This window comes from Cotesia typhae, unplaced genomic scaffold (assembly GCF_013202065.1).
Source record: "Cotesia typhae breed Kobodo isofemale line unplaced genomic scaffold, CoteBio_Ctyphae contig_30, whole genome shotgun sequence".
NCBI classification, from domain to species: Eukaryota; Metazoa; Arthropoda; class Insecta; order Hymenoptera; family Braconidae; genus Cotesia; species Cotesia typhae.
Window position 1 is genome coordinate 148,041 of NW_027423739.1, and position 13,183 is coordinate 161,223.

Sequence of the window (13,183 nt, forward strand, 5' to 3'; positions counted from 1 at the left end):
TTTCTTTTATTTTAGACCTATCGAATTAAAGCTTCTTTTAGGAGTAAATATAGTTTTATAATGATGAAAAAGACAACATTTTTATATTAAATATTAAAAACAAAAATTACAGACGGACAAATCTATTTCTACTTGCTATTTATAATAAATGCTTATTATTATTGAATAAATTATAATTGAGTATCTCTACAATGTGTTTTAAATGTGTGACACCTGCTTAATAAAATGTCATTTTATCATGTTAGTAATTAAATTATTTATATGTAAATGGAGTGAACATTTCCGTTTAGTAAGGAAAGAACAAAATGATTTAAAAGGCAAAAGTAATTCAGTAATTTATTTATTAAGAATTTGACAAAGCATTGGCCAAATATAAATAGCTTATAATGATAGTCATTAACTTGAATTATTCGTACATCTAGCATGAAAAGAAAGATAAATTTTATGGAAAGTTATCGAAAACAGTATATAAAAAAAATGATGAAAAATCAATGGTAATTTTGATATGAATTCAATTGAATAAATTTATGTGAAATTTAACTTAAATAGTTAATACGATTAGATTTTGCAAATTGACTATAATGTTAACAGTATAATCAATCTTAATAATTAAATATTAAAATAATAATAATTTCTATACACTGACAATAAGAAAAAACTATGAATTATTAAAAAATAAAGTATAAAGAATAATCAAACATTTTATTTTTGAAGAAGATATGAGGTAGAATAGCTTTGAGTTTTCATATCTTCAGCGAGTCACAATCTGATAATTGAGAAATTATAAATTTCAAAAATTTCTTCAAGTTAACAAAATTTTAAAATAACTTAAGCCGAATAAAAAAGAAAAAAGAATATTGAAAGAAATTATTAGAATGTTAAAAAATTCTCACTGCATTAACATTTAATTGCGGAAAAAAGATACATTTTCTGAGGATTAACCAGTCATTTTTATTTCTTTGTTTGAATAAGACTATAATTGTGCTATTTTAATCGATTAAACACAACATTTCTTAATCTTAGTAGTAAGAAAGTAAGAAAAAGGGGTAAGATGACTCCGAGAGAAAACGGACAATTTCTCAATGTTGTCTAAACAATTAAAAGAAAACAAACAAAATTCAATATACTTACTTTTTTTTCTTAATTTTCTTATGATACTTATTTAACTTTCTTGTTGAAATTTGTATCACACACAATTTTGTTTTTAACTCAAGGACCATGAGTATTTTTATCAGGGATTGAATTTATTTCTTTATTAGTTTATAACACAGATCAATATACACTCAACTATATGAAAATTTTTTATTCTAAATAATATAAATGACAAAAAAACTTCCAAGTTAATTTTTAAAAATAGTTTATTTTTATAATAAATAACTTTAAACTAGCTATTTTAAGTATTTTATGTTATACAATTAAAATATCACAAATTAGATTGAAAATTAATCTTTAATATTTGTAACTAGCGCGCTTGTAGGTGTAATCTGGCGGAGATAGTTTTTTTTTTAGCCACATGTTGCAGCTCCATGAACATGAATGAATAGTTATCGCATATACTGTACAGCGTGCCGGTATAACGAGAATATTCTTTTATAATCCAAATTATTTATTTGTTAGTTGAAAAAATTAATTTAAAAAAATGGTCGAAGCGCAACGAAGACGTGTAGAAGAACAAATGACTCTCCTCATCGAGTCAATAGACAAATTTTATTTAAGGAAAATGCAGGTACCAATTTTTTTATGTATCTTATTTTAAAGGTTAGATATGCATGTTTCTCATTCTAGTGGAACTTTTTTAAAATCGTATGAAATTAAATTTCTTATAACATATGTCATGGATTTTTATGCTACTATATTTGTCTATACTAAAAATTGTTTTCTCAAAGTCTCACATATTTAGATTTTTTAAATCTATTTTTAAACTAAAAATCACATGAGTATACTTAAATACCTAAAAAAATAAAATAACGTCAAACTAACAAACACCTATTACTTACATTCCCGCGTTTTGAGTAGAATTCAAAATCAAAAGATCATTTTTATTTATCAATCGTGAGTCGTTCGCGTAATTAGTAGTTATTTGCGTAATTTTATAAGAATCATTTGGAAAATAATGAAAATTCGAAATTAACTTTTTTTTCTTTAATTATGTATTATTGTATTGATTTTACTCCAAAATAATAAAGAAGTTAGCTATTTCGTATTCGCATGGAAACGATTAAATTATATGATACTAAAATCAGCAGAACCTAACTATTTATTGGTATTATTTAATGATATAGTAATTAGCAAAGATATTTTTAAATTTTTTACGGTCAGAAATAGGTAGTTTAATTTAAGTTCAATGTTTAACACGTCAGAAATTTGTCAAATATTAAGAAATTCCCTCTCCGACTTTTCTTTTCAAATTGTTATATTTTTTATGATCAGCAAAAAAATTAGAGCAATGCTGAAAAATTATTACATCACTTTTAAATTATCGATCAAAGTTGACAATAACCATTGTGTAATCATTATAAATCCACCGCCAAGTGGGGGAAAAAAAGTTAATTTTTTGAATTTTTATAGCCAAAAATAAGTGGAGTCTCTTTTCTCCATAAATGCCAATGATTTAGAAATGAATAGATATGTGAAAATTTTAAATAACAAAATTTTTCACAAGTTTCGTCATCAGAACAAATACAATAGTTAGATTTCTAGGAAATCTATAAAAAAATTAGAAAAACTAGATATTCAGGAATTAAAACTAAATATTATCTGATGTCTATAGATTTTTAATCTGTTTGTTGATTTCTTAAAAAAATTTTATAATAATTTTTTAAAAATTCTGAAAATTATTATATATTTGATAATTTTGATATCATTAAATTATAATATATTTGTCTAAAAATTAAGCTTTCATAGAGATTACACTTTGAGGGACTACAGCTTGGATTTCTTCTTATATTAATTAAATCAAAAGACAGTAGAAGTTATTGCAAAAAGAAATTAATTTTCAAAAGAAATAAACGTTTTAAATTTCCTTTTCTGTAACTTCAAATTATTTATTTTATATCAAATAAAGTATTGATTTCTCAACATTTGAAACAATGTATATTTTTCAATTTAAATATGAGTCAAACAACTGATGTTCGAAGTCGTGGAACGCTATTTTGAATTCCAAAGAAGTGACATAAATTTTTAAAAATTGATAAAGTAGCTTAGATTTTTAAATTACGTACTAAAATTATTACGATGTAGAAAAGATTTTTATAAACCTCATAGTTGTAAAAAAATGCATCTACATTTTCACTTTTTGAGGAGATAACTGCGAAGCGACTCACGTTTTAGACTAAAAAAGGCTAATTTTTCAATATCTTTTATCAATTCCAATATTTATTGTTGTCTGAAAAAGAATGAACTCTTTTTGTTATTGATATTTATAAGGATCAAATAGGTTGGATAGTGATATATAGTTAACTAATTTTTTGTAGGAAGATTCATAATTATACTTGACAGTCGCGAATATTTTTTTCTACAAGACAATAAATTTTAAAACCATATTAATCTCTTCTGGATTAATACTTGTTAAATTTAATGAAGAAAAAAAAAACAGTTACGGAAAAGAGGCAAACAGAATTTTTCAATCGTAAAGCACACTCTGTATGTGCAGTTAGTATTTTTTGAATGCCTACTTGTGAATTTAAAACAAAAAAATAATGTAACAAAATACTTTAATGGGAACTTTTATACCTTTCAGGGTGATATGCATCGCTGTGCAGCTAAATGTTGTGATAATGATATGTATACTGTCCAAAAAGTTCAAAATTGTGTCCAAAGCTGTAGCGAATCTCTCAATAAAGCTCAACAATATGTTCAATCTGAATTTGAACGATCACAGGTAAGAAAAAAATGAAAAAATGTCTTTATTCATTTATAACAACAACAACAACAACAATAATAATAATAATAATAATAATTATTATTATTATTTCTAATATTCTCAATAATGAAGGTTGTTTGATGTTTTAGAACCGATTACAAAGGTGTATCATGGATTGTAACGATAGAATTATGGATAAAGTTGGACCTAATCCAAGTCAAGATAAGGTTAATCAATTAAATGATGACTTTGAGAAATGTGCTACAAAATGTGTTGACGACTATTGCAAATTTCTTCCCACTTTAGAAAAAACTATGAAAGAATTTCTTATGAGCCGAAAATTCAATCAATAGGTTACAATATATTACCATATTTCATTGTTTAATTCGATTAATAAAAGAATTTTATTCCTAGTATAATATAATTCTATTTCATCTTTACATTTATATATATTATGAAGAGGTAAAATTTATTTGTTGATTTATGTTCTCCAGTATTGGAAAAATATGAATAAAAATTTTATTTGATAAATATTTCTTCGAAATCATTTGGACGAAAACGTAGATCTATTTTAGAACAAATATTGTCGGCAATATTTGGACGTAAATAGTTCTTAAATAAATTAATTGATTTTGATATCAGCTAGAAATACATCAACTGCTTTTACTGTATTTTATTCATTCTATTTTTTCTATGAAATAAAAATAATTAAATTGAAAAATTTTACAACCAAGATACTTTAAAAGTTCTTACAAAATAACATTTTCTTGAAAATTTTATTCCAATTCTTTAAAATTTACTCAATTAATTTGAAACTAGGTGATTCATTCCAAAGCCGTAAATATGACTTAATTCGACTAAAATGGTTGAGTTTTTCAAATATGTATGCTTAATATTCAAGTGCTATAACTTAAATTGAATTTTAAATTTCGTGGATATTTATTATCATATGTATCAAAATTTAAAAGAAAATTATTCAGTAAAAAAATCAATTCATATAGGTACTTCACAGCACCCTATATTCTTTTTAAAACCATTCGACTCAAACATTATTTACATAGCCTTAATCTTACTACTACATTATAAAACATTCGATAGTCATTCTCAATATTGGTAATAATATATATATATATATATATATATATATATATATATATATATATATATATATATATATATATATATATATATATATATATATAAAATAATTAATCGTAGAGCAAGAAATTTTTTCAATATAAAAATCAAATATCTTATAATTTATTTCAATAGAGTGTAAGTTTTAGACAAATAAAATATGTAATGGATAACTAAGCAAAAAAATTTTCTTTATTTTTCATAGTCACTGTTTTTTGAATCATTCATTTCAATGAATAATTTTGAAAGCTTACCAATGGAAGTATGATCGATTGTAGAATGCTTTAAGACAATCTACGGTCTTGGAATTTACCACTAGAAGTATCCACTGTAATAAAATAAAATTAAAATTAATTATATTAATTTATCCAAACAAATAAAGTGATTTCTAATATTTTTTTTTCAGATTCTATATTTAAAAACAAAACATGAAATTAAAAATTTTTTAAATGTCGAGTTTTCGAATTTTTATGATTTTGATAAAATTTTCTTTTAAATAAAAAATATTGATGTTATTCATTTTTTTTTGTGATTTTCGAGGGAAAAATAAGCGAATGCTTAAAAAAATTAAAACTATCTTGATTCATAGCTAGAAATAGAATGTACCCGAGACCTAAATTTATCTCAAATAATACTTATAATTATTTTAACAAAAGATTACAAGTCATGAAGTACTTACGGAAGTTTCATACGCATAAAAATCCAACAAGTGATAAAAGATACAATGATGCAAATAAAACCAACACTCATCAGAAGAATCCTATTCAATTTTGGGGTTGAAGGTGAGTGTGTCTGATCAAGTATTATGAAACCAAGTCCTCCAAGAGTAAACAAAAAACTCGAGGCTAAACCTTCCATAATATATTGACCGTTGACGCGGTATGGCATAAATGCTACCTGAAAGTCATTTGAGAAAATTAAAATTTTTTAATATTTCTTGCTTGATTTTTCTCATATTAATTTACTCCATAAATATATGTAATTTGTAATAACAATAACAGTTGAAACCAAAAATTACTCACAGGCCTTGTATGACCATGTTCATCAGTCGTTGATCCAACACTAGGTGGTTCCACAATTACATCATAAATAATACCTAAAAAATAGTAACGTCAATTAAACTGATTGGATTCCTCATCACTTAAAAGTAAGACTTGATTTTTTATGAAATAAGTTGTTATTTAATTAATAGCTCGGAGAAATCGAATAAACATTTTTATTCAACTTTTTTTTAGTTTTACAGTTTTTATAATGAAAAAATTGACAAGTAAAAAAAAAAAAAAAAAAAAAAAAAAAAAGCCGGTATAATTGTCATGGAAATAGTTGTATACGTGGATACTGTATCACACTAACCTCCAGTGACCATAAAATAAGATAAAAGAATGATTGAAAAAACAACCATTGCACTAGGTTTAACAAACCATGATGGTTTTTTTAATTTTAAATTTGGCACTTCAAGAACCAAAAATGGTACTCTGTATACTAAATCCATTATTGACACCTAATTTTTTATATTTTCCTTTCAGCACATTCAACACTCTGTCATTTACAATCACTATCTACAATATGAATTCAAAATCGATTCTTACAAGAATCGATCTTTTCCTGTTGTTGATTCGATTGTTTGGGTCGATTCTCTAAGACAAGTCGATTGTGGGTGCCAGTAACTCTACCCAAAATATAGTTATTTTCGAAAATACAAAATCAACGAAAGAAAAAATATTTGAAATTAGAATTATTTAAAATAAAAATATTTAAGGGTAATTTTACTTAAAAGAATATTATAAAACAGGTAAAAATTTGTTAATGAAATCTAGTTGAAACAAGCTATAGTCAAAGAGCGTTCTCTATGTGAATAATAAGTTCTTTTAAGTTGGCGGGGGGAAATTCATTTTTTATTATTTTAAAAATTTTTAAGAGATCGAATAATAAATTATTCGAAATTTTTTCAGTAACTAACTATAGTTAAGTATTAACTAGCTACAGTAAACTTTCAAATAATTTATTATTTATCTATGGACTCTAAAGAGTTTAAACTAGTCTTGTTGTCGAATAGATTTCATTGAATAATTTTGGGGGGTCTTATTGTTTTTTTTTTCACTAAAATTTCTGTTAAATACTTTTACTATCGAATCATTCATTATTTAATATATTCCAAATTTTTGAATAAAAATATTTTGCGTAAAGTTTTTGGTTCCGCAAAAAAAATCTTCGTTCAGCAGAAATCCGTGATTATAGCCAGTCTGTGATTGCATTACAGCTACGCAACTAGCGACGTTTTCAGTGACGTCATTTTTCTTTCCACTCAATAATTAATAAAATTAAGTTAAGATGAAGATATCCATAACAATTTAAACAGATTCTTAATTTTGATTGATTTTTAAAATAAAAAATTGGAGAAACGATGTAAATAAATATTATTGAGAAAACTGACAATTATTAATATTGCGCGGGAAAACTGAATTGAAACTACGTGTGTTAAAACATTTATTTATTCGAAAACAGTTAAGAAATTTATTGTATTGTAAGATTATTAACGTGTGTAAAAAAATGAAAATTTAGCTTTAAATGAGTTTAAAAATAACGTGATTACATTTATTGAAATATCACAAATAGTAAGTATAGTGAACACGGATGTTATGACTCTGTACTATACAATATCTTTGCCGCCAATTTAGGAAAGATGGCAGGCTTTTAGCATTTCCCGCCAAGACATCTTGTTAGTATATTGTGGTTTGTGGTATTGCATGGTGCACTTCGCATAAGTGTAATTTTATCGTGTTTATCAGTGTTCACACATTAATTTTATAAAAAAAATGGGTCAATCAGACGATCTTGAAGATTATCCATATAATAGGCATCAAGAATTATGCCAAAAGCTTAACATGGATGCAACAGCAGCTACTGAAGCATGGAAATCATACTCGACTATTCGTCAAAATTATACTCTTGAGGTACTATTAACTAATACTTTATTTTACCATGTAATTTTCTGGTCATTAATTTTTTTTTATTAAAATTATACCAATTATTAATCAATATTTAATCAGAATGTGGTGATATTTATTTAATGGTATCGAATGTATACACCTTGTTATACCTTAAATTAATAACCTTTCATTGGCTCATAATAACATTATCAACAGCTAATTATATTTAAGACTGAATTTAGCTCATTAATACTTTGTTTATGTTTTTGAGTAGAGTATAAATTACTTGAATACTAATAGTGATTCAAGTTACATATAATTTATGTTTGTTTTTTTCCAGGGTAATCCGATGCACTGGATTGTATGTGCTGTATACGTGGCGTGTCGTGAATCCTCTCCGTCCTCGGCCGGCAAAACTGGATCTAATGTTGAAGGAAATCCCATTTCTCTAACTCGCCTACTGAAATTATGCAAATTGCCATTAATACAATTTTTTTCAAATTGTAAATCATGGGCTGACATGGCCCATATGTCTCAAAGTTTTAGATCAAAGATTGATAAAATTGAACGTAATTTTACTGTATCAATGATCATATTTAAAAAATATCAGCCAATTTTCACATTTATATTTAGAAATCCAGTAGAAGACTCATCAAGACCCCAAAGAGCCAGAAGACATAAATCAGCGCCTTGTACACCTTCAAAAGTTTTTGAATTTTGTTGGACACTTTTTATTTGTGTTAAGGGTGCTTTTCCTGAAATATCGGATGATCTTGTTAACTCTTATCATCTTTTGTTAGTATGCTGCGACTTTGTCTATAGTAATGCATTGCTTGCTGGTCGAAAAGATCTGTTGAATCCTAACTTTCCTGGTAAATTTTCATTATTATTCTATGTAACTTAATTTAATGGCTATTTTATTTTAAAAAGTGTCAATTAACTATAATTAATTTTTAGGTTTACCCCAAAATTTTAATGATGAGAACTTTGAGCCTCCACAAACTGCTAATTGTATCGTCAATTTATTGTGTGAGCAACATGACGCTATCGCTGTGGAAGCTAAAGTTATAAAAGAATATTCTCTGAAAGCTCACCTTAACAAACTCTTCACCGAAAAAATTCTACGAGGTGACCAGTCAAATTTTTCTGGTATTCTTGAGGCTGCCAATTTTGAGAGCAACCATAAATCTCTAAACAAAGCTTATGAACAACATGTCCTGAATATGGGAGACTTCGACGAGAGAATTTTTCTTGGTAAGCATTTTGGTCTATTACATGCTTGCATAGTTTATTAGAATTAGATTTAATGTATGAATGGAAATACTTCAAGGTTAACATTTCTTTGATTACTAATAGAGAAAAAAAAAACGATTTGCCCGGAGTACTTGATGAGTATAGAAATTAATTAATTAATTCCTGTAAAAATAAAAAATAAAAAAAAAGCTTATTCAATTTCATGATGGTAGCTTGATTTAATCAGCATGCTTTTTTATTCGTCATAGTTTTAAAATCATCCGATAAAATAGCCAGTTTATTGGTTTTAGAACTTCTTACATTCATTTGCTTATTTGTTTTTTCTTTTTTACAATTTATTATTTTCAATTTGCTTAATATTTATTAATAATCATTTACCTGCACTGGCTCTGCTTTATTATGTAATTATCTGCACTGTTCAGCTGATTGGAGAAGAGTTGAACTGAATGGGATATCAAATTCAATACTTGTTAGCGACTGTGATATTATTTCGAGAACTAAATTTGCCAGGAACAAAATACTTGAAGGTAGGTTTTGTCAAACGGTAATTCACTTGAGCATTGGCCAAATCATTTTAACTATCATCGTAATCAACCTCATCATTGTAATGTTTAAGTGAATAGGTGACTATTAATGTGGTATTTTATACTCTAAATAGAAATTCTGGAGAAATGAATTTATCATAATTAGTAGTTTACATATCTCTAAAAAAGAAAAATCCAATGCTTTTCTTAAATCTTAGTAACATTCGGTTGGACTATTTTTTACATGATTGTAAAACTAAATTGTTTTATTATTTTAAACTTTTTGTTAGTGTAAAGAGCTGGAGTCATTTAATTTTACAATAATTTGATACTTTCAAGTTTTTTAATTTTGTGAAATTTACAACATTCCATTTCGTTACATGAATGTTGGTGAAAAAGAAAGAAAATGCATAAACTATAATATAATATTATATTTGAAAATATTCATTATAAAACACGAGTCCAATAAGCTGTGATAGTGATTTTGAACTATTTTACGAAAATCATTCAAGTTCCTCTGTAGATTCTGAAAAATTAATCATAGGGGATCATAATCTTTGTACCAATCTTAGCCGAGATTAGAATAGTATGATATAAAATCAACCAAGATTTCTACATGAAAATATTTTTGAAATTAAAATATATATATTTTGTAATAGAATTAAACTATATTTTTTAAACAAAAAAATTATTTGAACGTCGTATCAATAATCTCGATTTATCGTTTTAATATTTTCAAACGAAATTTTTCAAAGAAAGTTAATAAATTACTTATTATAGGTGCAGATGCAAGTGATAATATTGGATCTCCAACAAAAATGTTGAATATAGATCTGCAAGAACAATTCCAACTAAAAAGAGAGCAAATACGCGATTTGGCACCACCAACTCCTCTTACCGGACGTAAATATCTTAAAAATAAAGATATCCCGCATATTACTCCCATCACAACAGCAACTCAAAGTGTAAGTCGTTTACAAGCACTTCTCGCCGGACGGCAAGCTGCTCCCAATGAAGTGTTACTTGAAATGTACAGAAGCTGTTCAAGTGATGTCAAAAATTTCGTCGAAACAAAAGTTGAAGAATTCAGTGAAAAATTTTATGTTTCTTACACTCAAAATGTAGAAGATGCTGAATCTCTCAGTTTAGATTTTGGTAAAAAGAGACTTATCCTTGGTCAAACATTGTTTTATAAAATTTTAGAAACTATTCTAAGTAATGAGAAAAAAATAAAGCCTGACTATGATATTACGGTAAATTTGAATGAAATAGCAATATTTAAGTTATATTTTTTAACGATAATTATTATAATAGATTTTTTTTTATTTCAGAATCTTTTACTAAATGAAGTTTTCCTTGTATGCTTGTTCGCATGCTCTGTAGAAATCGTAATTTGGTCATACAAAAATACAGATCGTATTTTTCCATGGATTTTAAAAGCTCTCAATGTGGAACCTTATAATTTTTATAAAGTAATTGAAGTAACTGTTCGTGAAGAACAGCTGCCGAGAGAAGTTGTTAAACATCTTAATGATATTGAAGAAAAAATTCTTGAGACACAAGCGTGGAAATCTAGTAGTCCTTTATGGCAAGCAATTGAAAATACTCCCGGCGGGGTACCGAGTTGTGAAGAAGTTTCTCTTCCAGGCATGTTAGATTCTTTAGATTCAAACCCGTCAAATCAAGCGACATTGAGAAGAGTGGCATTAGATAGAGGAACAACTCATCATGATACTCAGCAAAGTCCGATCTCATCAGCTTCCGAAAGATTTCAATCTCCGGTAGCTTCATCTGGTGTAGCAAAAAAACGGCTATTTAATGATCCATCCAAAAGCAGTGGACAAAGTATTCTCAAAGATAAGTGTTCCCAAAAAATCATAACTGAGTCTCGTGTTTATGTTATCCCAGATACTGCACAAATAAGATCATCTAATACAGCACTGGTTAACGTTAATCGTGAGTCTAATAAATCACGAAAAACTGGATCTGTTGCATTGTTTTTCAGAAAATTTTATACACTTGGATCAATCCGTATGCAAAGTCTCTGCAATTCACTTTTAGTAACAGATATTGATATTAAGAAAAAAATTTGGACTATTTTTGAGTATTCAATAAAAGATCGTACCGAATTAATGAAAGATCGACATTTAGATCAAATACTTATGTGCGCAGTCTACATTGTTTGTAAGCTTGTTAAAATTGAACGTAATACATTTACTGAAATAATGCGTTGTTATCGATTGCAACCACAAGCTGAATCGCACATTTACAGATCTGTACTTATATCTAAAAATGCAAACAATGATAAAAATTCAAACAAGAATGACAGTAATGTTGACTCTGATTCTATGGAAGTTGATACTCATAATGCAACACCACCAACACCATCCAACATGGCAGGAACTTCTCAAAGCTTTGGTGATGAATGTCGCGGTGATCTTATCAAATTTTATAACACAATCTATGTTCCTCAAGTTAAAGAGGTTGCTAATTTGTCTCGTGGCAATAACTCTACTCTTCCACTCAGTCCTCTACCAAAAAGTAATTCTGCGATAAATTCACCTATTAGACGTGTAAGTAACAGTGTTTTAACCAGAACACTTGATCCTAAGGCTATTACTGCATCACCTGCTCCACAATTAAGTTATTGTTTTAGTCGCAGCCCTGCCAAAGTAAGTATTGAATTGATCAGTCATATAAAAGATAAATTATTCATTTTATGTCATTATATGAATAACTTTTTAATTTATATTTATTTTCATTAGGATCTCGAAGCTATTAACAGAATGATGATATCTGTTGACGCACGAAAATCTGTAGGGAAACGACTTTTATCCGAAGAAATGGACATTGATACAACTAAAGAAAGTCATTCACCAACAAAGAAGAGTCTCACCACTCCATTTCTTGCTAAAAAAATTGAAAATTTAATTGGGGAACGTCGAACTCAAAACCAGTAAATATTCAATAGACTCATAAAAATCATAAGGACAAATTATTTCTCTTAATAATTAATTTCAATATATCTATTTTCAACGATTATTTTTTAGTTTTAAAAGATATACTTACGCGATGTATTAAAAGGTCCACTATTATATTTCTTTTGGCTCTTATTAGTAAAATCTATGACTCCGTTTAAGATTTTCATTTGCAACTATTGCCGTTTATTCTTGGTTAATTCTAAACCAAAAGTTTTAATAAGTCTTCAGTTTATTTGTAATTTGATTTTAAAAAGTATAAAATAAAATATTTTAATTAAATAAAATAATTAATAATTGACTAATATTGTAATCTGAAATTGACTTCTTTATTAGTTAAGCAAGCTTTCAAGATTTAAAATTACGTTCAAAATTTAATTTGTTAAAGCTACATCAATAATTTTTTATATCTGTATGTGGATAAGTAAGAGCATTACATTTTGCTTGACAATTAAATTTTTAAATTAAAAATATATGATCTCACTTTTCAAATATTCG

At 26.6% G+C, this 13,183-nt stretch overlaps 3 protein-coding genes across 5 annotated transcripts; 2 read left to right on the plus strand and 1 right to left on the minus strand.

Moving 5' to 3' along the window:
- The first annotated feature begins 1,457 nt into the window (after positions 1–1,457).
- Positions 1,458–4,286, plus strand: LOC141526007 (protein FAM136A). The gene is made up of 3 exons (XM_074240717.1): positions 1,458–1,726; positions 3,740–3,880; positions 4,012–4,286. The coding sequence occupies exons 1-3, from the start codon at positions 1,640–1,642 to the stop codon at positions 4,213–4,215; spliced, it is 432 nt and encodes a 143-aa protein (XP_074096818.1). The 5' UTR covers positions 1,458–1,639; the 3' UTR covers positions 4,216–4,286.
- Positions 4,287–5,253: 967 nt separating this feature from the next.
- Positions 5,254–6,558, minus strand: LOC141526023 (oligosaccharyltransferase complex subunit OSTC). Of its 2 annotated transcripts, XM_074240743.1 has the most exons (4): positions 6,353–6,553; positions 6,022–6,095; positions 5,679–5,896; positions 5,254–5,327 (listed from the first exon to the last, which is right to left on the minus strand). In XM_074240743.1, the coding sequence occupies exons 1-4, from the start codon at positions 6,489–6,491 to the stop codon at positions 5,315–5,317; spliced, it is 444 nt and encodes a 147-aa protein (XP_074096844.1). In that variant the 5' UTR covers positions 6,492–6,553; the 3' UTR covers positions 5,254–5,314. The 2 variants fall into 2 exon arrangements, with proteins under 2 accessions (XP_074096844.1, XP_074096845.1); XM_074240744.1 differs by lacking the exon at positions 5,254–5,327 and having other exon boundaries at positions 5,675–5,896; positions 6,353–6,558.
- A 1,132-nt stretch (positions 6,559–7,690) lies between these two features.
- Positions 7,691–12,982, plus strand: LOC141526022 (retinoblastoma-like protein 1). Of its 2 annotated transcripts, XM_074240740.1 has the most exons (7): positions 7,691–7,953; positions 8,270–8,801; positions 8,887–9,183; positions 9,606–9,710; positions 10,488–10,960; positions 11,039–12,379; positions 12,473–12,982. In XM_074240740.1, exons 1-7 carry the CDS (start codon positions 7,816–7,818, stop codon positions 12,665–12,667), a joined length of 3,081 nt encoding a protein of 1,026 aa, XP_074096841.1. In that variant the 5' UTR covers positions 7,691–7,815; the 3' UTR covers positions 12,668–12,982. The 2 variants fall into 2 exon arrangements, with proteins under 2 accessions (XP_074096841.1, XP_074096842.1); XM_074240741.1 differs by lacking the exon at positions 9,606–9,710.
- The last annotated feature ends 201 nt before the right edge of the window (positions 12,983–13,183 follow it).